The 23,617-nt window shown below is 55.1% G+C and overlaps 1 protein-coding gene across 1 annotated transcript in view; it reads left to right on the top strand.

Annotated features, from left to right (window-relative positions):
- Nucleotides 1–20,041, top strand: part of spag5 (sperm associated antigen 5) — a 29,467-nt gene extending 9,426 nt beyond the window's left edge. The window contains exons 9-23 of the mRNA XM_052035933.1: nucleotides 870–963; nucleotides 2,054–2,201; nucleotides 3,034–3,093; nucleotides 5,642–5,816; nucleotides 8,644–8,756; nucleotides 9,220–9,394; nucleotides 11,150–11,243; nucleotides 11,630–11,719; nucleotides 12,325–12,448; nucleotides 13,511–13,643; nucleotides 14,516–14,617; nucleotides 15,308–15,460; nucleotides 16,003–16,077; nucleotides 17,755–17,835; nucleotides 19,407–20,041. Coding sequence (XP_051891893.1) covers nucleotides 870–963; nucleotides 2,054–2,201; nucleotides 3,034–3,093; nucleotides 5,642–5,816; nucleotides 8,644–8,756; nucleotides 9,220–9,394; nucleotides 11,150–11,243; nucleotides 11,630–11,719; nucleotides 12,325–12,448; nucleotides 13,511–13,643; nucleotides 14,516–14,617; nucleotides 15,308–15,460; nucleotides 16,003–16,077; nucleotides 17,755–17,835; nucleotides 19,407–19,493 — 1,704 coding nt within the window. The 3' untranslated portion in view covers nucleotides 19,494–20,041. The remainder of the gene's footprint in view (nucleotides 1–869; nucleotides 964–2,053; nucleotides 2,202–3,033; nucleotides 3,094–5,641; nucleotides 5,817–8,643; nucleotides 8,757–9,219; nucleotides 9,395–11,149; nucleotides 11,244–11,629; nucleotides 11,720–12,324; nucleotides 12,449–13,510; nucleotides 13,644–14,515; nucleotides 14,618–15,307; nucleotides 15,461–16,002; nucleotides 16,078–17,754; nucleotides 17,836–19,406) is intronic.
- Nucleotides 20,042–23,617: the final 3,576 nt, after the last annotated feature.

The raw sequence follows: 23,617 nt of genomic DNA, 5'->3' as shown, positions 1-23,617 counted from the left end.
CACCACTCTCTCAGTAAAAAAACGTACCCCTCGCGTCCGTTCTGAACCTACCCCCTCTCACCTTAAATGCATGCCCCAATGAGTTTCTGCATGTAAATCTGTGTGAACAGTACGCAAGGTAGGTCTTCCACTGTACCTCGGTATGTGTGGCAATAATAAACCAATTCCAACCAACCTCCCTCGGCAGGCCCCGTGTCACCCCAGTGTGGGAACAGGGAACAGGGCTCTGTGCTCTGACCCGAGGGCTAATTGAAGTCGCAACTGCCTCACCCATCGATAATTATGGATACATTTCTTATTCTTCAATAACTGAGGGAATACGCAGCGATTAATAAACACTCTTTTTTTTGCTTTTGCCATTCTGCCAGCCCATGTACAGAGGCAGTAATGGCCCTGCAAGCTCTGAGTGTTGAGGTGGCACACGACTGGCTGCATCAGGACTCCTGGTCAGATGCAAGGCTACAGTGGACATCACTGAGTTAACTCGATGCACTGACATGGGCACCTCACGCAGCTGCTTCTGCTGTGGGGTGCCAGCCTATAGACCAGAGCCTGGTGTGCTCTGTCACAGAGCAACTGCACGTTGAGATGCACCAGCTGCAGAGGAGTTTGTAGATCCTGCTGCAGGAGAGAGCAGGGGAAGGGGACTGACTGGGTTCCGGTTGTAGAGCTCCACTCCTTCCCTGCTGGTTCTGTTGGTTGGGCAGTACAGAGTCACAACTACGCTTCCTGGGGATCCTTGTTACATTGGGATGGGTCCAAGCATCGCCTTCTCCGCACCGCTGCGGCAGGGGTCCGTGCCGTTGGCTGTGCTCTCAGCTGAGGTGCCAGGCTTGCCTCAAACTAAACTGTACAGGTGTTCTTTACAGATGCAGCAGGAGATGGAGAATACTGCGGATGGGCTGCGCGAGGCGCTGGGCAAGGTGAAGCAGCTGACCGGCGAGAACCAGCAGCTCAAGTCTGGTAGGTCGTCAGGTGCAGACCACTGGCAGGTGTGTGCCCGGGTTACAGGTGTGCGCCCAGGTTGCAGGTGGTGTTCCGGTGCTGACCGGGTCTGGGTGACACACGAGGCAAATGGTCGTGGGTTCACATCTCACTTGGAGGCTGAATCCTGCTGATTCTCCAAAGCTGAACTGTGGGAGAGGCGATGCGGGGGGGCAGTGAGGAGGGAGTGCAGCGCGGGGGGGGGGCGGTACAGAGGGAGCGCAGCACTGTGGGAGGGGTGGTGCGGAGGGAGCGGTGTGGGGGGAGCATTGGGGCAGTGAGGAGGGAACGCAGCACTGTGGGGGCAGTGGGGCGGTGTGGAGGGAGCGCAGTGCTGTTGGGGGGGGAAGTGGAGGCAGAAGGAGCGGTGTGGGGGGGCAGTGGGGCGGGGCGGAGGGAGCACTGTGGGGGGGAGGGCTAGTACTACAGGACAAGTGCTAGAATTTGGTGACTTCACAGCTCCCACAGGTGGTCTCCCTGTACGTGAGCCATCCCACCCAGCCTGGAAACGGACCCGGGGAGGGTTATGATGCAGATGGAGGCCACTCAGTCCTCTGTCTGTGCTGTTGGGAACAAGCTTCCCAGTCTTTTCCCATCTCCCACACTGGGTGTGGCCCTGCAGGTCACTGCCCTCCAAGTACAGCCCCAGGTACCGTTTACATGTGATGGGGGCTTTTCCCTTTCCCATCCTCTTGGTGGGTGGGTTCCAGACCCCCCACCGCGCTCTGGCAGGAACATCTTTTCCTCGTCTCCCCCATAATCCTTCTAAAGATCACAGAATCTCTGCCCGGGGCATTTGACCCCTCTGCTTGGGGAAATGGTCCTTGCTATTTACTGTCTTGGCCCCTGGTGTTTATACACCACTGATAAATCTCCCCTCAGCCTCCTGCTTCAATGGAAGCAATCCCACCCCACCCCATCTGTCCTCCCAGTGACAATGCTCCAGCCCAGGCACCGGCCTGGTGAATCTCCTCCTCCCTGTCTCCTGTAACATGATGTCTCAGTGGCGCGGCGGTGGGTGGTGAGCCGTGGCGGGGGGCCCTGGTTAACCCTTTGATCCCTTTCCCAGGCCTGGCAGCACTGACCGAGCAGCTGGTGGGAGCAGAGGCGGAGCGGCACAAGCTGATGAAGGAAAACGGCCGGTACTTTGTGGAGCTGGCAACAGCAGAGGCCTCGCTGAAACTCTCGGAGGCTGCTTTGGCCGAGAAGGTGGAGAGGTGAGTGTAATTGCACGGTGGTTCGATGAACATCCCTCTGTAACCATGGGCCCTGCCCTTCCTGTCCCCACAACTGTGCGCCCAGCCCTTCTGTATTGTGGAGGGTTGTGGCTATCATGTGACAGCACTGCCCATTACTTGGTCAAAAGACACACCACTGCCAATCAAGGTTTGGCTCCCCCCCACCCATCAGTGCACACCTGACCATTGGCCCCTTTAAGCACCTTTGTACTTGGCCTTGGGCCATTGGCCTTTGTAATCGATTAGTCCTTGCTGGCACCGGGCCATTGACCCCCTGTAAATTACCTGGGCTGGACCCCAAGCCCTCCAGCACTATGAAGAGTGCCACATGTGCTCGGTTTGCTCTCTTTTACCTGTCCGGAGGGATCACCCTGCTTCATTCCAGGCCGAGGAACCGTGGGACGGTGCTGGAGAGTTCATTGGTGAGGTGTGCACTGTTAATAGGGTTGGGAGCATCTTAGTTAGTATCCCTGGTAGCGTAGAGCCATGCCTGCACTGAGTCAAGGGGTGGCGGGTATCGTATCGTTTTTCCTTGGTTGTCTGTACCCAGTTTGTTGTGTGTGTGTATTTTACCCCCGTTGCAATTTCCCCACGCTCGCTATCAACCGTGTGCGTGTGTGTTATTCCCCTTACCCCTTCCACGCGTTTGTCTTTTGTAAATAAATCATTTATCTCTAAGACTGTGTTTAGAGTCCTCACCTCTGAGACCCCAAATCTGTTTCACAACACCTTCCTGCCTCCCCCAACCATGCGCCCTGCCCTTCCTGCCCCCCTTTAACCATGTGCACTGCCCTTTCTGCCTCCCCTGTAGGTTGCAGGCCTCTGAAGAACGGATCAAGTTGATCGATTCGCTGCAGGAAAACGTGCAGAGGTAACAGTGCTGCATGCTCAGCGCCTCCACTGCAACCCTGGAGTCACTTTGGGACACATTTCACAGGCAGGGCTGAGCTGGTGGGACCCCTCCCCCACTAATGCCTTCATCTGAAGGGGCAATCTCACAGGTTGCTGACCTTGGGGGTGGTTTGTCCTCGGAGGAGGTTGAGCGCAGATTAGTGAGAATGATCCTAGCACTGAGAGGGTTAAATATGGGGGTTGGTTCTGAAGCTGGATAGTATCCTGGGGTGTGGCTGGTTACGGGGTGGGTTCATCGTGGCTTGAGGCTGGCGATCCCTTTGAAGAGTAGGCAGGAAGTCCAATTCATGGGGTGGGGCAGGTACAAACAGAACCTTCAACTCGGAGCCTGGCTTGGGATCAGGAGTTATCTCGGGTGGACTGGGAAAGTAAGCTCAAGGACAAGTCAGTAGATGAACAGTGGCAGATGTGCGAACCGCTGGTCCGTAATGTCAGCAGGTACTGATCCCAATTAGAAAGAGGGAATCCATGAGGAAGGGGCACAGAGTAGGGCAGACAACGTAGCAAGGGCTGGTGGGAAGTTTTTAGGATCCAGCAGTGAAAATTTTTAAACAGCTCATAAGAAGGGAGGAAATTGATTTTGAGGGAAAATGTGTGTGTAATGTCAAAACAAACAGTCAGGGTTTCAGTGGACGTGTGAAGGTGGTTAGGTGGGTGGCTGGGGAGCGAGGGAAGGGAATTAACAGCAGGAAACAAAGCAATGGCAGGTATGTGAAATCACCTTTTTGCCTCAGTCTTCACCTTGGACAACAGATGCAGATATCCCTAACGCAACAGATGCAGATATCCCTAACGCAACAGATGCAGATATCCCTAACGCAACAGATGCAGATATCCCTAACGCAACAGATGCAGATATCCCTAACGCAACAGATGGGCTGATCTTAAATTACAGGAAGGAGCTTGTAAAAAACAAAATAAATCTCAATCGCAAGGAATAAAGTAATAGAGAAACTTCTGGGGCTAAAGGTGGATCAGTCGCGAGGACCCAATGGCCTGCATCCCAGGGGTTTAAAGCAAGTGACTGCAGAGTTGGTGGGCCCACTGGCTGAATATTTTCAGAACTTGCTGAAATCCAGGAGGTACCAGAAGGTTGGAAAGCAGCCAGTGTGACTCCTCTGTTCAAAAAAGGAGGAAGACAGAAGGCAGGGAACTATAATCCAGTTAGTTTAACATCCATGGCTGGCAAGATGCCAGAGTCAATGATCAAAGAGGAAATAACTAATCATTTAGGAAAGCTGAACTTTATCAAATTTAGTCAACGTGGTTAAAAGGTAAATCACGTTTGACAAACTTGCTCAAATTCTTTGAGGATGTAGCAGAGAGGTTTGATGGGGGGGGAACCTGTAGATGCAGTGTATTTAGATTTCCAAAAGGCATTTGACAAGGTGGCACGTAAGAGACTGGTGCATGAATTAAGAGCCCATGGTATCAGAGGAAGTGTGTTAGCATAGATTGAAAACTGGCCAGCACACAGAAAACAACATTGGAATAAGTGGATCCATGTCAGTCTGGAGGGATGTAACCAGTGGAGTTCCCCAGGGATCGGTTCCTGACCCTCAGTTGGTCACTTTCTACATTAATGACCTGGAGCAGGGAACAAAGCGTAAGGTTTCCAGGTTTGCCAATGAAATGAGAATAGGTGAAGGGCCTGTTGTGATGAGGACACTGATTCTGCAGCAGGATACAGATAGATTGAATGACTGGCAGATGGAGTTTGATGTGGGGAAGTGTGAGGTCGTGCACTTCAGTAAAGGGGAATCAAAAGGCAGATTATTGCCTACATGGGGAGACACTGCAATGGTGGCTTGTGGGGGATCTAGATGAACCATAAAACAATATCAGGCAGGACCAACAAGTAGTTAAGAAGGGAAACAGCATGTTGTCCTTTATTGTGAAGAGTTTACGACCAGGGAGGTCGTGCTCCAAGTGTACAGGGCGCGGGTGGGGCCACACCCTGAGCACTGAGCACGGTTTTAAACCCTTGCCTGAAAAAAAGGATATAGTAGTTGGAGATAGTCCGAAGGAGATTCCCCAGGGTAATTCCTGGGATGAGGATTGTTCTATCAAGAGAGGCTGGACAGTTTGGGTCTGTATTCTGTAGAGTTCAGAAGAATGAGGGGTGACCTTATTCCAACGTGTAAGATCCTAAGGGGGTTTGACAGGGTGGGTGTCGGGATGTTCCCACCAGTGGGGGATTCGCTAACAAAGGGCCATGGTTACAAAAAGCAACTGGTCATTGAGGGACATAGAAATTTCTTTTCACAGGGAGGTGAACTTCTGGAGTTCTGTCCCCAAGGGTGGCGGAGGTTGGAGCATTGGATAGATTTAAGGTGGAGATGGATAAATATTTATAAGATTGAGGGTGCTGGGGAGCTGGCACAGAAGAGGAACTGAGGCCAGTGTAGATCAGCCATGTCACATTGAACGGTGGTGGTGGTTTGAGGGGCCGAGTGGCCTTCTCCTGCTCCTTGTCTGATTTCTCTGCTTCCTTTGCCTGCACTCAGTCTGAAGGAGGCTGTGAACGAGCTGAGGAAGGAGAAGGAAGGTTTGGAGGGTGCTTTGTCCGAGGCTCAGGGCCGTGCCCTCAGCCTTACCCAAGCACTGCAGCTGAAGGACAAGGAGCTGCAGGAACTCTCCGACATCCGGGCTCAGGCTGCACTGATCTCCGATAACTGCGAGGTAACCGGGCAGCAGGGGGAGAGGGGATCGGGCTGTGTGGGAGGGCGGGCGTGGTCCACGTCTGCTCGATCGGAGGTTCCTGCAGGGAGGGGCAGCGGAGATTCCCCCACCCCTTCGCCAAGAGGGAGCTGGCACGCAGAGCATTTCTGCAGGAGCAGTCCTAGCATTGCAATCTTTCCAGCAGGGAAGGAGGCTGTTCGGCCCTTCCAGCCCATGCCAGCAAGAGCCCTGTGACTCCTTCCCTTCAAACCTTGTCCAATTCCTTTCTGAAACTCTCCACTGAATCTGCTCCCACTGCTCTTTCAGGCAGAGAATTCCAGATAGTCACAACCGGCTGAACTCTTTGTTTCTCTGGCTCTTGTGCATGGTGTTGGAGAAGAGTTTTGGGGGGTGGGCAGTTGCCTCGGGTGTCGGGAGCCAGTCTCGAGCGTTTGACTGCAGTTACACTCAAGCAGTGGAAAGACCCTTCACCACTGCCCAGCAACACCCCCTCCACAGGATGCACCCACAGCACTCAGCATCTCTCAGCCACTCATTCCCAAATTAGGCCCTGCCCTCCTTCCCCTGATTTCCGTGAGGTTTCGTTTCTCCAGCGTCCGGTTCCAAATTACATCTTTTATTTGATTAAAATTGCCACGACTGAGAGTCCCTCCTGGGCTGCTGGAGCATTAAATCAGCAGTAAGTGGTTCTGTGCCACCAGCCCCTCCCTTCCCACCAGACTGACTCCTGCCATTTTTAGCCTACCCTACTTATGGACTGCACTCCTGAGCCGTGTCCTGAATTCCAGTCTTTCTCCCGAAACTGGGTTGCGCTCTAGTTATGAGCGTTCCAAAGGTCGTGAATCTCCAACACCCAGGGCCACGTCTGGGTGTGTGGCAACAGAGCAATCCCTAGTACAGTGCTGGGGGACGCTCCTGCTCTCTGCCCTTCTGTTAGAGCTGTGCTGTGAAGCTCTGGCTGACTCCTGCCCTGCTCTGTCTCCAGCCGGGAGTGTTTTATCCTGTGCTCGGTGTTCTCTCCCGGTTCCCGCCACCACCACTCCCGATGCACTCGCTTACCCTGCCCCAATCATATTAATCGGTCCCTCCAGCCCCGACCTCTCCAAGCACTCTCCAACTCCGACTGGTGAGTAGGTTGAGTCAGGCCCCTGGGCCTCCCAGAGTGTCTGGGACTGTGGTCACCACTGCCTTGAGGCAGCTGATCCCACCATCAGCAGTGTGATGATGGCTGGGGAGTGGGGTCCAGGGATAACGTTTGAGGGATAAGCATCAGCCCCAGGATACAGGGAGATTCTCCTCCTCTGGTGAGAACAGCCACCCCCACTCACGGCCCTCCGTGGCATCGCCACACTGGAGAGCTTGAGCTCTCGATGGGGAGTCTTCGGTCTCAGGCAGGACTGCAGCCCACTGACCTGAGGGGGTCCTGTCACCTCCCACTGGGTGGGCGCTGTGTCCTCTTGGCAGCAGAGGGTGAGGGCTCCCGTGTGCTGGGGTGCCATGACCCTGTGGTGGGTGAAGTCCCTGGGCTCATTGGCTGGTGCCAGCAATGGCTGAGGAGGGGGACGGGTGGGTGTAATGGTGGGTGAGGGTGGGGGTGTAATGGCGGGTGGGGCTGTGCGGGAGTGTGACGGCGGGGTGTGTGGGAGTGTGACGGCGGGGTGTGTGGGAGTGTGACGGCGGGGTGTGTGGGAGTGTGACGGCGGGGTGTGTTAACGGCGGGCTGTGTGGGAGTGTGACGGCGGGCTGTGTGGGAGTGTGACGGCGGGGTGTGTGGGAGTGTGACGGCGGGGTGTGTTAACGGCGGGCTGTGTGGGAGTGTGACGGCGGGCTGTGTGGGAGTGTGACGGCGGGGTGTGTTAACGGCGGGGTGTGTGGGAGTGTGACGGCGGGGTGTGTGGGAGTGTGACGGCGGGGTGTGTTAACGGCGGGGTGTGTGGGAGTGTCACGGCGGGGTGTGTTAACGGCGGGGTGTGTGGGAGTGTGACGGCGGGGTGTGTGGGAGTGTGACAGCGGGGTGTGTGGGAGTGTGACGGCGGGGTGTGTTAACGGCGGGCTGTGTGGGAGTGTGACGGCGGGCTGTGTGGGAGTGTGACGGCGGGGTGTGTGGGAGTGTGACGGCGGGGTGTGTTAACGGCGGGCTGTGTGGGAGTGTGACGGCGGGGTGTGTGGGAGTGTGACGGCGGGGTGTGTTAACGGCGGGGTGTGTGGGAGTGTGACGGCGGGGTGTGTTAACGGCAGGGTGTGTGGGAGTGTGACGGCGGGGTGTGTTAACGGCGGGCTGTGTGGGAGTGTGACGGCGGGCTGTGTGGGAGTGTGACGGCGGGGTGTGTGACGGCGGGGTGTGTGGGAGTGTGACGGCGGGGTGTGTTAACGGCGGGGTGTGTGACGGCGGGGTGTGTGGGAGTGTGACGGCGGGGTGTGTGGGTGTGTGACGGCGGGGTGTGTGACGGCGAGGTGTGTGGGAGTGTGACGGCGGGGAGTGTGACGGCGGGGTGTGTGGGAGTGTGACGGCGGGGTGTGTGGGAGTGTGACGGCGGGGTGTGTGACGGCGGGGTGTGTGACGGCGGGGTGTGTGGGAGTGTGACGGCGGGGTGTGTGGGAGTGTGACGGCGGGGTGTGTGACGGCGGGGTGTGTGGGAGTGTGACGGCGGGGTGTGTTAACGGCGGGGTGTGTGGGTGTGTTAACGGCGGGGTGTGTGGGTGTGTGACGGCGGGGTGTGTGGGTGTGTGACGGCGGGGTGTGTGGGAGTGTGACGGCGGGGTGTGTGACGGCGGGGAGTGTGACGGCGGGGTGTGTGGATCTGTGAACATTTGTGCTTGTTGTCAGTTCATGGAACAGGAGCTGAAGGTTTCCCGCGAGCAGCTGGCAGAGACGGAGGGACAGCTCAGTGAGCAGATCCGCTCTCTGCACCATCGCAACCTGCAGTGTGAGGAGCTGCGGTGAGTGCATTCGCCCTGGGATTCTGGGTCAGCCTGTGCAATGGGGTCCCTGGGTGCTGAACTGATGCTGACAATGGAACCAGTGAGACCCACTCAACGCTGGGATAAATCCTTGCCCCGGGTTTTATTCCAGTGTATCTTCCTCCAATTGGGAAGAATTGTTGGGCTCAGCCAAGCTCCCGTGGGGAGGGTTGAGGACAGGAGGTGTGATGTTATCCACAGCCACCTCGGCTGGAGTGCAAGGCAGTGGGACGGGTTCCAGCACGGACAAACTGGGCTCTCAGCAGCTTATGGCTGCTGTGGGGATTTAACCTAGCGGGGACCAGAGGTTGGTGTGGAGGGGGTTGGGGAGCTCGAGGACCAGGGTGGTTGGGGTGGGGACCTTCGTTCGGGTGGCTGTGGCTCCTCCCTCTCCACCCCCTCTACACCATATTGTGCCAGTGAGGATGTTTCTCTTCACCAGGGCTCAGTGCGACCACTTCCGGTCGGAGCTGGACACCGTGAAGAAGGATGCAAGGGAGATGTTGATGGAGATGGGGGAGCAGATGAACCAGGCCATCGTGCAGATTATGGATATGGAAAGTCAAATACAAAATGTCACCAGGTCAGCCGAGACTTCCCTGAAGATTTGGCAACAGGTGGGTCTTGATCTCTGCGCCTGGGTCTCCACCCACCCACCTCGTCTCAGGAGTGGTGACCAAGTGTTGGAGGTCCCACTTGATTTATTCATTTCCTTCAGAAGGGGAAATCTGCCCTGTCTGGTCTGTTTGTGGCTCCGGTGTGGTTGGCACTGAGCCGGTCCAGCGAGTCCCTGGATTCAAGGGGATCCGACGATGGGCAATAAATGCTGGGATTGGCAGTGATGCCTGGAGCCTGGAAAACCGATGATAAACTTGTGAAGAGCCTTGGTGTGCTGCTCACTGCCCAGTCACCTGGAGCAGACACAAGAGACGTGCTGACCCTGCTGTTGTTCAGTAGGGTGGTGACCAATTTTTTTTTTCTTTACCTTTGCACCACTTCCCTGTCTTCCTTATTTCTAGTTATTTGTTAACCACAAGAAGAATGTTGATGTGAATTTAGGAGATACGATTAGTAACTTCTGAGATACCTGGGCAGGACAAAGTGAAAACCTTTTCCCTGAAGTTGAGCCATCTGAAAGTGGGTGTAAGTTTAAGGAAAGGGGAAGAGAGTTTGGGGGAGTTGAGGAAGAGCTTTTTCACCCACGGGGCAGTTGGAGTACTGGACCGCACAGGCTGAGAGGAGGCAGAGACTTCACAACATTTAACACTCTGGACGAGCATTGAAATGTCATGGTTCAGGAGGCCAGGGGCAGGTGCTGGGAAATGGGATTAGTGTTGATGGCTGGCATGCCCACCGTGGTTTCCGTGCTGAATGACTCTCTGATCGTGACCCGTGATACCACTCAGTGAATTGTCAACAAACCCGGGTACACTGCACCCGATCCCCTCGTCCGAATCACTGATGTGGACAACTGGAGCCTCTCACGCCCAAAATGACCTGCTTATCGATCTGCTCTCTGTAAATGCAGGGGAGTCACCTGAAGCCCCATGTTGGACGTCACACACGGGTCTCTTCACCTGACCCTCTGTGCCTGCTTCCCTGCCTCGCCTCCCACTCCAGCAACACCTTTGTCCATCAACTTGTCATCTGTGCAGTGAATCCCTCCGTGACCTCGGCTGTCTCACAACACCTGCAAGCTCCACACTTCACTTCTGCCTCTACAGGTCTCACTCCCACTGCCTCCTGCCTGAACATGAATCGCAGGACACTCCTGAAACACACGTACCGCTGTGTCTCTGTCCTCAAAACTTTCCTCCTTTCACTCATTTGTCCAAATGTTTGTGGCTGTGTCAGATATGAGAGCAATGTTGTGAAGGCCCCGTGTATGGGACTGTCGTACCGGTGTTGCACAATCCCATCTTGTCCAGTTCAGGACCGGTCACTGCCGGGTCAGTGTGTGGGGTCAGGGCCGGTCACTGCTGGGTCAGTGTGTGGGGTCAGGACTGGTCAGTGTGTGGGGTCAGGGCCGGTCACTGCCAGGTCAGTGTGTGGGGTCAGGACCAGTCAGTGTGTGGGGTCAGGGTCGGTCACTGCCGGGTCAGTGTGTGGGGTGAGGACCAGTCATGGCTGGGACGGCGTGTGGGGTCACGGACCCAGATTTTCTCCTTCTAAGGCTGTTCCTCCATCTGTTTGGGGAGGGGGTGGAGGGTCACAAGACTCGGTTTATTATCTGGCCTCAGGGTAGATGACCAGGGTGTGGGAGGAGATGGTAACATGAAGGTGACCTGCCACTGTAACGTCTGGTGCCGGTTAACTTTGGGATCCCATGTTTTACCTGAAATGTGACCAACTCCCAGCTTCCCTCACTCCAGGATCTGCCCAAGACCATTGGTGAAGCCAAACCAGAACAACAGGCCCCAGCTGTCCAATCGGGTGAGGCAGCGGAGGTGACCCAGCCCAGCGGAGGTAAATCTGATCGGGGAGGGAGGGGGAGCTGGACTGGTGTGGTGGGGGGCAGGTTCTCACAACATCAGAGCAACTTATTTCCACAACCACAAGTCATTGTGGGCTGTAATATCCGTGGTGGTGGAGGGCCAGCCAGTGTGTGCGCGGTGGGGGGTGTTGTGGGGGCCAGCCGGGGGGCAGGTGGGGTCGGGGCAGCCAGGGGCCGCGCGGGCAGGTGGGGGCAGCCGGGGTGTGATATCCCATGCTCCAACCCACAGCAGCTGCTGGGTGAGGCAGCAGAGTGCGGCCGGGCTGCTGGAACCAGCAGTGCAGGTGGCCGCACCATCCATGGGGACCTGCTGGTTCTCTGCACAACTCTGCTTCATTCTTGCTTTTCCTGCCATCAGGTTCAGAGCATCAGGAAGCAGCTCCATGTGACATCAGGAGTGAGCAGAGTGCCTTCGCCCCTATCAAACCCACATGCACGGACACAGCAGGTAGGTTCATGGTCAAATCACTGAACTAACCAGACCATCCTGTTTACAAGGGTGATCATCAGACCCAGCCCCGGGAGTGTGTTATGGGACGGTGTAGAGGGAGCTTCACTCTGTGAAAGTGTAGAGGGACTTGGGTCCAGTGTAGATGGTTGGTATGGACAAGATGGGCCGAAGGGCCAGCTTGTGCTCTATGATTCAATGCTGGTGCATTGCAAACCTTGCCGGGATATTCCCCACTGCTGCCCTTCGTCCCTGAACGTGGTGATTCCCTGGCACCAGAGGTTGCTCCTCCTCACCACCCCCTCCCCTCCCCACCCCACCCCCCCCACCCCCTGGATCAATTGTTGATGGGAGCAGGGGCTTCCCCCGGGGCAGGGGGGCTGGTGTTCTTGGGGTTGGGGTCGGAGCGGTGGGGCTGGTGTGGTTGGGGTCGGAGCTGCCCCCAGGGCGGTGGGGCTGGTGTGGTTGGGGTCAGAGCGGTGGGGCTGGTGTTCTTGGGGTCGGGCCGGTGGGGCTGGTGTGGTTGGGGTGGGGCTGCCCCGGGGTCCAGGTATCCTCTGCTCAGTGATGGTGTGACTCGGACCCCATGCTTTCTCCTGCTGTAGGTGGTGAGGACACCTTGTTACTGCGGGTGAGCCAGCTGCGAGAGGCACTGGGGAAACTGGTCGCCATCCGCTCCCTGACCGACAGCACCCTGCTCCGGCAGGTGCAGGCACTGCGCCAGGAGATGTGAGTCTGGTTGGGTGGGGGGGTCAACGGCAGGTGGCCTGTGGGTGGGGGTGGAGGTGTCTGTCACTGGGGTCCCTAAAGGGCCCCCCAGGTACACACCACGGCTCTGGGTAGCTCTAGGCTGCCAATTGTCAGCCCATGGACAGGGTGTTGTGTGGGGGTTCTGGGGAGGGAGGGTGGGTGGGGGGCTCTGGGGAGGGTGAGGGGTCCCAGGGAGGGAGGGAGGGTGGTTGAGGGTTCTGGGGGTGTGGAGTGAGTGAGGGGCTCCAGGGAGGTGGGGGTATCGAGGTGGATGGTATGGGTGTGCCTGGCGGCCGCTGACCTGAACAAAGGTCAGTGGAACTTTCTCTCCAATGTCCTGCTGGTGTCTGTCCTCTGACCAATGCGAAGCTGCTGATCTGGTCACTACTTTGTGTTAAATCCTGCTGTGCAAGGACTGTGTGGCCTCTGTATACAACGATGACCATGTGGAGCTCCCCTGAAGTGACGGGATGTCCTGCTGTGGACCCAGAAGCTCTTGCTTCACACTGTATGTGGGGGGGTGGTCTCACGGACACGCTGGTGGGGACCAGGAGGTCGGGTCCTCTCCTCCGCTGCCCCCAGCCGTCAGTGTGTGTGCGTGCGGAGCCCACCACCTCGCTGACCCCTGATCCTCTGTGGCAGTTCTGTGCAGGAACCCTGGCTGTAAGTGGCCCCGGTCTTTGTTCAGGCCGGCCGAGGGGGTGTGGGATCCTTCTATCCCCTCTCCTCGTTTGCCATCCCGACAGTCCGTGGTTCCCAACGATTCGTGCTGGAATTAAATCACTCCTCTGCCACCAGCGTAAATCATTGGGGTGGGTACCCCACCCCTGCTCGCAGTCCGACATCAGTGAGCTGACCGCAGCCTGTGGGAGCTGGGAGCCTCCCAGGGAAGGGTGAGCAAGGGACTGTTCCTCGACTGTGGCCTGCCTCGCACACGTTCCCGTCGCAACTGGGTGGAGAGCCCCCGCTTCACCCCGGGCCGGTGCATGTGGTTGGCTGTGGGTGGGAATTTAAAGATCCTCTCATTGGACCTTTCCTCAGCTCGGACAGCCGGGAGCAGCAGGAGGCCAGGAGCAGCAAGAAGCTGCTGGAGCTGCACAGTCTGCAGGGCCGAGTGGTGGAGCTGGAGGCAGAGAATCGGCAGCTGGCCCGGGACATACAGGCGCACGTCAAGGTGCGAAACGGAGCCCGGCCGCAGAGTACGGCCGCGTGCACGCTCCCGGGAATGTGCAATTGTGCGCGGGCTTGGAATCGGTGCGGACAGGTGTACGTGCACGTCGCTGTATGCAGAGGTCTGGTGCAGAGCAAAGCCTCCGGTGCCAACTGTGCCATCTGACTGGGCTGGAGCTGGTACCAGCCCCTTGTGACGCCGTGCGTTTGACGACAGTTGTGACGCCTCTGTGTACACTGCACACACAATGCCATCCTCTGCCCGTCCCTCTGGCCTGTCTCTTTAACTCCCCTCTGCCTTCCACAGCCCCCTCATGAGACCTGGGTGTCCAACACTGCTCCTGTGACATTTACTGTTAGTTTTAAACACCACATCTCCTCCCTCTGCCCCCCCGGTGAAACGTTGACCTCGGTAATGGGCTGTGGCTTCAGATTCGCTCTCTGCTTCAGTCCCTGCCCTGTCCCACTGCTCCCTGTCAGTATGTGCTGTGCCCGTTCCTCCATTTCAACACACCCATTTAGTCCTCTTATCTATTGAATGCTTCGGTCCGTTCCTCCCCTGGGGCTGATTCAACCACATTCCACTGATGCTTTCCATGTACTTTGTTCAGTTGTGTTCATGCCTCGTTTGCAGCTGTGTGCACACAGGGCTGCCACTGTCTCTGTTACTGGACATCGTTTCCCCTGTCTATGGGGCGGGGTGGGTGCTGATATTGCAGCAGTGAAGTGTTACGTTCTATGTTAGCAGATGGGACGTGCTTGATCGGTACCGTTACAGCTGGAAATGATGCTCTGGGCAGCTGACTGTCCTTCAGTGGGATTTGCTACATGTGGCGAGGGGGAGTCCCCAACTCACGGGCTTTCCTTCCCTTGCAGGGTAAATGTGAGCTGGAGGAAACTCTGAGCCATCAGAATGAGACCATCCTCAAATTTCATCAAATCTTGGATGCGAATCTCGAGGAACATACTCAGTATCTGGTAAGACTGCCACACGTGTAGAGACATGTTCACCTACTGGATTTTGAGGTTTGACCTCTCTGTGTACCCCCGCCTCTCTCCCTACCACAGAGGTAGCAGGACAGGCTACCAGACGTGTACCACAGGTGCCCCAGTTACAGCAGGACTGAAAATTCAATCAAACCATCGTGCTGTTTACTGGGAAATAGAAGGTCATATCTACACCCTGAGTGTGTGAGGAAGGCTCAGCACTGGGGCAGCAGAGAGGGAGCTTCACCCTGTGTCTGACCCCGGGAGTGTGTGATAGGTCGGTGTGGAGGGAGCTTCACCCTGTGTCTGACCCCGGGAGTGTGTGACGGGACGGTGCGGAGGGAGCTTCACCCTGTGTCTGACCCCGGGAGTGTGTGACGGGACGGTGCGGAGGGAGCTTCACCCTGTGTCTGACCCCGGGAGTGTGTGACGGGACGGTGCGGAGGGAGCTTCACCCTGTGTCTGACCCCGGGAGTGTGTGACGGGACGGTGCGGAGGGAGCTTCACCCTGTGTCTGACCCCGGGAGTGTGTGACGGGACGGTGTGGAGGGAGCTTTTCCCCTGAGGTCAATTAAACAATTGCACTGTAGCAGAGGTAAGAGACCAGGGATGTTTGCTGGCTGCACGAGAGGTGAAGCGTGGGTCAGAGATGGTGTCAGTAACTGGATCAACCTGTTTCAGGCGATGAAACAGGAGGTCATGGATCTGAGGCGGCAGCTGCAGCAGATTGAGACGGAGGCCAGCACCCTGCGTGAGGAGATGGCCAGGCTCCACGCCCCCGGTGACACTCTGGGCAAGGACTGGCTTCAGGAGAAGGTGGAACTGCAGTATCAGGTAATGGTGTGGGGTGTGCTATGGGGTCTGGGCTCAGTGCAGGCCGGGCGAGGGTTAATGTTGGAACAAGTGAATCCCAGGGGTAGGTGGCCAATTACTGCCATTCCCACATCACAGTGTTGGCCAGTTCATGGGTCACTCCGTGGGGCAACCAGGCCCAATGGAGAAAGACCAGAAGGAGGCCATTTGGCCTGTTGTGTCTGTGCCAGCCTCCCCACTCAAGGACAGTTTATTCACGATGATCGAGGGCTGTTAGACCTCATCACACAAAAGTCTGAGGGACAGTGAGTCCGTCCCTTCCTGCTCGCTGCCTCCAGGCGTTCAGCAGATGCTGTCTGTTGCTTCAGCACGGTGTCGTGCTGCTCTGGTCCAAGGCCGAGACAGCGTACGGACGTAGAAGGTGATGAAAGACGTACTGTGAGACTTCAGAAATTGGTGACCACCACTCCCCCCCAACCCCAGTGTAGAAAACATCAGCAGTGACCCCCACCCCCTGACTGGAGGTCACCAAGTGTGTCATCTCTTGACTTCTGCAATTCAAGGTCCGAAAGTTGCAAGGGGCTTACCTGCAGAAGGACCGTGAGATCGAGCAGCTGAGGGAGAGGATGATCAGACATGTGAGTACCCCCGTGCTGCCTGCCTCTGCTTCCCTGGCCCATCCTCCACTCTGTCCTCGATTTCCCCAGAGCCATTCCCCCCCCACACTCTGCCCCTGTCCCAGCCCCCTGCCACCATCGTTGTCTCGTGGATCGGAGCCCGTTGGTCCACTGTATCTGGGCTCCAGCAGGGGACAAGCTGCCCAGCCTCATCACACCTCCCTGCACCGGGTCCTGCAGTTCTTGGCTCCAACTACACTCAAGTGCCCTTTGGGGCAGTGAGTCAGACACCTCACCACTCTGGGGTGGGGTGGGATACATCCTCTGGCCCGGGTTTGGATCTTTCCCATTTATTCTGCACCTCCCCTGGGCTTCCTCTGTTCCAGGGAAATCCCCAACCCATCCAACCTTTCCTCGTCGCTACCATTTTGCAGTCCCAGTGAACCCCCCCCCCCCCCCCCCAAACTCCAGCGCAGTGAGGTGTGGCGCTCAGTCTGCCCCCTCACCTCTCCCAATGCATCGCCTCTCTGCTTTACACTCCAGTTGTCACTTCCCACTGCCGTCTGGAGTCCTCCTCCCTCTCATCGCCATCCACACAGCCCAGTGCATTGGCTGAAAACCTCTTTGCTGTGTCCCCTACACATCGTTGTACATCATTACTCTGTGTATTCCGAGGGCAGGGGCTGAGTGCTGAGCCTGCATGACCACACCGGGAACACCCCTCCAGTCTCACCCTCCCACCGACCTATGGAAAACAAGCAAAACCACAGGCGCTGGGATGTGAAACCAAAGCAGAAATGCTGGAAGAAGAACTCACCAGCCAGGCACCGAGGAAGTTCCAATGACCTAAAGCATCGACTGCTTTCTCTCTCCACAGATGCTGCCCGACCTGCTGAGTGTTTCCAGCATTTTCTGTTTTTTGTCCCAACAGCCACTACCCTTTGCTTCCTGCCACCAAGCTGGGTTTGGATCTTGGATGTGTGGGTTTATATCTTCTGACCTTCTCAGTAGCCTGTCCAAAGCCCACATGGACTGCACTGAAGCCAAGGCCCTCACCGACCCTCTTTATCTGCTCAAAAAAACTGGATCAATTGATCTTGTTCCAACCTTCCCTCCACGTCCATGAGGACTGTGCCTCGTTGATCAGTGCAGCCAAAGGGAGATTAATCCCATCCCGTCTCTCAGACCGATGGACTCCATTCCCTTCCCTCAACCCTTGAGCTCGGACTGCACTCGTGCCCTTGTGACCCCACTGGAGGTGTAGTTCCCAGGTTCTCTCCCTGAACCCGGCACCTCTGCACCGGTCCTGGTTTCATCTGCCGGCCTTGTTCCCTCTCCGTACCCAAACCATCACTGACCCACTGCCAGGCTGTGGGAAACCTCTCTCTGCGTCCTTGTGGCTGATCACCACCCATGGTGACCCAGGCTCCCAGCTCTGCAATCCCCTCCTACACCTCTCTGTCCCTCTCCCCACTCAAACTGTCCAAAGCATCGGTCACCTGCCCTCCCCTCGGTGAAAGTCCTACCTGGCTGTTCCTGCAGTGTCTGCCCTGCGTAAAGGTGCTGGTCGTCGCAGGGTGCTGCAGCCTCCAGACCAGGAGGCTGCACCAAGGGTGCCCGTGCACTAGGTGTTTGCTGTGCTGCTCACCAACCGGGGCAGTTCCTCTGTCAGTGACACCTCCTTTCCCCACTGTCTAGAGATCCATCCTGGAGGAAAACAACGAGAAGGCAGAAGCTGAGGTGGCCAAACTGGACAGTCTGATTGAGCACGTCAGAAGTGTAAGTGCTTGGGGACAGGGGTGGCACCCGTCAACACTTGGAGCTTTCTGTTCAGTCTCAGAGGTGACAGCATCTGGGGGACACTGTTCGTCCTCGCTGGTGGAGCACCCACAGGCCAGGGTGTATCCTGTCCCCTCCCTGCACCTGCCCTGCCACCTTGGGCATCAGCTCCCTGAGGCCACGGTCTTGAGGAGAAGTCATGGGACAACAGAGAAGGCTGTGGCTGCACGGACACTGAGGGAAATTCTGGGGCACTGCCGGGAATATTCAGGTACAGGGGTTGTGGGGGAGTGTGGACAGAGGATTAGCCATGGTCCCATCGGGTGGTGGGTGAGGTCCCCGACTGCCCTGTTCCCCGTGTCCACTGCACGAGGTACCTGCTTGGTTGTGGGTACAGCCCAGGATGCCAGCGTGCAGCTCTGGTACGGCTGATGTGTGACTGGGAGTGACTGAGATCCGTTTCATCTCCCGCCCTGCTGACCTTCGGCGAGCTGCTGGTTACAGGCTCAGGTGGGTTTGTGACCCCTGGGCCCAGCTGAAGGTCACACTGTGGTTAGTGGGCTCCCGGAATCAGTCAGTGTGGGCTGTGGGAATGGGAGAGGCTGCACTGCTCTGCCGTGCACCGATTCCCTGCCTGGGCAGTGTAGAGCATCGAAACCTGGTCAAATTCAGATCTTAAAATAACCTGCACTGGAGAGCTGTGTGTGTGGGGAAGTGTTTCACAGCTTCAGCACAGGAACCCTGCTGGTGACTTCTGGCCTCTGTCCCGGGTCCTGACTCGAGCTTCAGACCCTGATTTCAGTAATACAGCACGAGTTTGTATCATTTCTCATAGTTTCCCCCTCAGTCAGTTATCGTGTTGCTGAATTCCTGCTGTCCTTCCTCCTAGACCGAGGTGACTCGGGCAACAGCTCTCCCTGCTCCAGCTGTCTGTGACCAAAGCTGTGGAGTAAGGAACAGCAGCAGGAGGCCATTTGGCCTCTCGTCTGCTCTGCTGTTCAGTTGTGACTCATCTTCTAGCTCAGCCCCACATCCCCAGACCCCCTCAGTACCCGAAATCTACGCATCTACGCTCCGCAGCCTCTTGGGTAGAGATGTCCAAAGATTCACCGCTCCCTGGGTGAAGACCTCTCCCCATTTCGGCCTGAATGGCTGTGGTCTTGTGTTGAGACTCCTTGGTCTTGACCTGACTTTCCCTTTTCAGCCCAGTCCTTGGCTGCAGAGACCTGCACCCCCTTTGGTCGTTCTCTGCACTGATCGACACACACTGACCCCTCCTTGGCTGCCCCTGTTTTCAGTTGTTCATCACTTAAATGAAATGTGTAAGATATTATAAGGTGCTGTGAGGTGAGGGGGACTTGGGAGTTCCTGGGATAATGATCTGGTTACCTACTTCATAAAGGAAATCCAAAATTAGAAGTCAATTAAAAAGGTAATGTGTGCAGGCAGCTTTTGTACGAGGGCCATCCCAGCAGGGCAGCTGCCTGCTGCACAGCTCCTCCAGCACCTGCCTGTTGTGGCCTGCCTTGTGTTCCAGCTTGTGCTCACCTCGTCTGCCTTTTGTGTTTCAGACTCTCCGGTCGGTGCCTGAAGTGGTGGCCTGCTCAGTGGAGTTGAAGGGTCTCCTGGAGTATCTGGGAGATGATCTGGGAACCTAGTGCGTCTCTGGGCCACTGTGGCCCCCTGTCTTTCTCTCTCCCTGGGGGTGTCGCTACGAAGGAGGAATGAATGTTTGGGGGGGGGGGGGGGGCCTCCCAGTGAGGCCAGCATTCACTGCACCTTAAGGTCAAAAGCTGAGCATCTCTACTTTGTACAGAAGACCTGACAGTGAAGAAGTGCGTCCACCCAATGTACTGATTGTACATTGTATTGTATTGTACCAATGTACAAAGCCTGACCAGCTGAATTATTCCAGCAGTTTGCTTCTATTAAAAATGTTCAGGTTGACTTTTTTTCTCTAGTTGTGGGTCTCCAGTGCTAATCCCCAACATGTGAGGTCCCAAACCTCTGACCCAAACATTGTGCAAAGTATTTATTTATCAGTTGTATAGAGCTGTGTGTTGTAACCCTGTTCTGCGTTTCACTGCCTCTGTTCATGTTGCAGTGCTCCTGTCTGTGAAGGTCTTGCTTCTGTCTGTGGAGGTCTCCCTCCTCTGCCTTCGGAGGGGAATATTTCCTCGGTATACAATAAAGTTGCATCTGTGAATTTTAGTGTTAGTTATTGCAGTGACGTTGAACCTCAGCATTGTGCTCCGATGGGTTGAATAACCCGTCCTTGTTCCTGTGAGATTGCTGATGGACACAGGCAGCTTGCTAATTGCGCACTTCTGCTGGGGGTTGGTGATGCACGCCCGGGGGCACAGAGCCTCAGGCGGGAGCATCTACAGGCAGGACCCGGGTTACGACAGATTCTGTTCCTGACAACTGTTCACAGCAAAAACTGTGGGAGAGGGTCACAGAAACAGTGTCGACAGGAGAGCAAGCGAGTGTGGGTCTGCTCAGCTCCACCCAGACCCCAGCTGTTGTGGCGGGGGGATGTGGGGAGTGAGGTTGCACAGAAATGCCCAGTTCCTACCTAGCAGAAGATACCTGCAGTCCTACAGCAGCCGACGAATCCATCCCACCGGTCTCCGAAACACTGGTTTGTGTGTGCGGGGTGTCCATAAATCGCGCGTCGGATACCTGGGGAGGACCTGTACTTACAGACTTTTGGTAATTAAGGTCACAAAGACACTTGACCAACCGTCCACAACTATAGAACCAGCCGTCGAGTCTAATCCATTGTCCAGCTCTGTGCGGTCTCAGAGATGACAGCAGTCCAAGGTGAATGTGCCAAGGTTCAACCTGTGTTCCTGCCACCACCCACTGCCTGAAGTCCAGTCGCGCCCATTTCCTTAAATCGCCGCAGCCCTGTTATTGATCGTTCCTCTGCACAATCTGAATCCACAGGTGGGGAGGTTATTTAAGGAGCTCACATTTATTGGTATTGGTTTATTATTGTCACTTGTACCGAGGTACAGTGAAAAGCTTGTCTTACAAACCGATCGTACAGGTCAATTCATTACACGGTGCAGTTACATTGAGTCAGTAGAAAGTGCATTGAGGTAGTACAGGTAAAAACAGTAACAGTACAAAGTGTCAGCTACAGAGAAAGTGCAGTGCAATAAGGTGCAAGGTCACAACAAGGTAGATCGTGAGGTCAGAGTCCATCTCATCGTGTAAGGGAACCCGTTCAATAGTCTTATCACAGTGGGGTAGAAGCTGTCCTCAAGCCTGGTGGTACGTGCCCTCAGGCTCCTGTATCTTCTACCCGATGGAAGAGGAGAGAAGAGAGAATGACCTGGGTGGGTGGGGTCTTTGATTATGCCGGCTGCTTCATTTAACCAAGGAACACAGGATCTGTAGCAGCTAAACATGCCTCCTGCCAGAGGAAGTTAAGGACTGCATTAGATCCGGTCAAGCTCGCAAACTGAGGATTGGGAAAAGTTTAGATTTCAGTAAGAAATCAAAGTAATTGATTAAAGGAGCAGAAATGGAGAGAATGAGTGAACTTGCAGGGAGTGTAGAAACAGACAGTATTGTCTTCTAAGAAACAAGTGTAAAGGAAAAGAATCATGACGTGTGGGTCAGAAACAGGAGCATTCTGACTGAACGAGGAAGTACAGAGCTCTTAAATACTTTGGTTCATCTTCACAAAAGTAATTTTCCAGTTTCAGAACTTTTCTCACCTCACACACACTGGAATCTGAAGCATCAGCTCCCTCTCCACACAAGCTGCCCGACCTGCTGAGGCTTTCTGTTTTTACTTTAACTTTCCTGAATTGTTAGAGAATAAAGTTACAAAACAGAAAGAAGTTAGTTCTGTCAAAGGGCATCAAGCCGGAGAAATTAATGGCAGTGAAGTTGATAAATCCCTAGTGGATGATTATCTGCATCTTGGTGGTGGTGTTGGAAATAACAGGTGCATTGGTTGTCATTTTGCATCATTCTATGGCCTATTGGAACAGTTCCCACAGATTGGACGTTACAACTGTAGCCCTGCTGTTTAGAAAATCCTGGGGAGAGAAAGCAGGAAGGTTCAGACCTGTTAGATTAACATCAGTGGAAAGAATGTTGGAAAAGGAAAAACTAGTGGCTTTTCAGAAGGCCTTTGATACACGTAAACAGGTGGTGTACAAAATGAAAGCCTGTGGGTTGGGAGATACACCAACACAGACCGAGAACTGGTTGAGTAGGATGGAGAGTAGGACTAATCAGTACTTTCTCAGGGTGACGGGTGGGGTACGGCAGGGATCAGTGCTTGGACCCCCACCATTCACAATGTACACAACGGTCTGGGTGAGGGAACCAAACGTAATGTTTCTGAGTTTGTTGACGACCCAAAACTGGGCGGTGCTGTGGAGAGAATGTTTAATCATATTGAAGCCTTTTTGCAAGTGGTTTATTATTGTCACATGTACCGAGGTACAGTGAAAAACTTTGTTTTGTACGGATCATTTCATCACATCAGTGCATTGAGGTAGTACAAGGGGAAACAATAACAGAATGCAGAATATAGTGTTACAGCTACAGAGACAGTGCAGTGCAGGCAGACAATAAGGTGCAAGATCATAACGAGATAGATTGTGAGGTCAAGAGTCCATCTTATCGTACTAGGGAACCATTCAATAGTCTTATAACAGTGGGATAGAAGCTGTCCTTGAGCCTGGTGGTACGTGCTTTCAGGCTTTGGTATCTTCTGCCCAATGGGAGGGGGGAGAAGAGAGAATGTCCGGGGTGGGGTCTTTGATTATGTTGGCTGCTTTACCGAGGCAGCAGAAAGTGCAGACAGAGTCCGCGGAGGGGAGGCTGGTTTCCGTGATGCGCTGGGCTGTGTCCACAACTCTCTGCAGTTTCTTGCGTCCTGGGCAGAGCAGTTGCCATACCGAGCCGTGATGCATCCAGATAGGATGCTTTCTATGGTGCATCGATAAAAATGAGTGAGGGTTGATGGGGACATGCCAAACTTCCTTAGCCTCCTGAGGAAGTAGAGGTGCTGGTGAGTTTTCATTTGGGTGACTGAGTGGCATGGTAGTGTAGTGGTTAACATAACGCTATTACAGTGCCAGCGACCTGGGTTCAATTCTGGCCGCTGTCTGTAAGGAGTTTGTACATTCTCTCCGTGTCTGCGTGGGTTTCCTCTGGGTGCTCCGGTTTCCTCCCACTTTCCAAAGATGTACGGGTTAGGAAGTTGTGGGCATGCTGTGTTGGCACCAGAAGCGTGGCGACACTTGTGGGCTGCCCCCAGAACACTCTACACAAAAGATGCATTTCACTGTGTGTTTCGATGTACATGTGACTAATAAAGAGATCTAATAAGATGCTTGGAAAATGCATAATAATGTTGGTAAATGTTACGTTTCCCACTCTGGAAGGAAAAACAAAGGTGCTGAATATATGTAAGTTGTTGGTCGTAATTAAAAGGAGGTTCATTGATTTCTGGATATAAAAGTCATCTACTGGTGAGGGCAGAGTGGGACCATGGCAGTGAGGTCAAGGTCCATCCAGTGGGACCAGGGTAAAAGATCAACAGTGAGCTTGTTGAATGGTGGAGCAGGTATCCGGAGTTGAACAGCCTGCCCTGTTCCATTGAAACACACGGATTGCAGTTTAAAACCATAGTCTGGATTTTTAAAAATTCACTTGTAGAATCTGGGCATCAGGCCGACATTTATTGCCCTTGCCTAACTCCTCTGAGAAGGTGAGGGTGAACCACCTTCTTGCACTCCTTCTGGTGAGGGCG

The sequence above is a fragment of the Pristis pectinata genome, chromosome 21 (genome assembly GCF_009764475.1).
Source record: "Pristis pectinata isolate sPriPec2 chromosome 21, sPriPec2.1.pri, whole genome shotgun sequence".
In the NCBI taxonomy this organism is placed as follows: Eukaryota; Metazoa; Chordata; class Chondrichthyes; order Rhinopristiformes; family Pristidae; genus Pristis; species Pristis pectinata.
The sequence above is the reverse complement of the archived record's forward strand: the minus strand, read 5'-3'. Positions and strand labels throughout refer to the sequence as shown.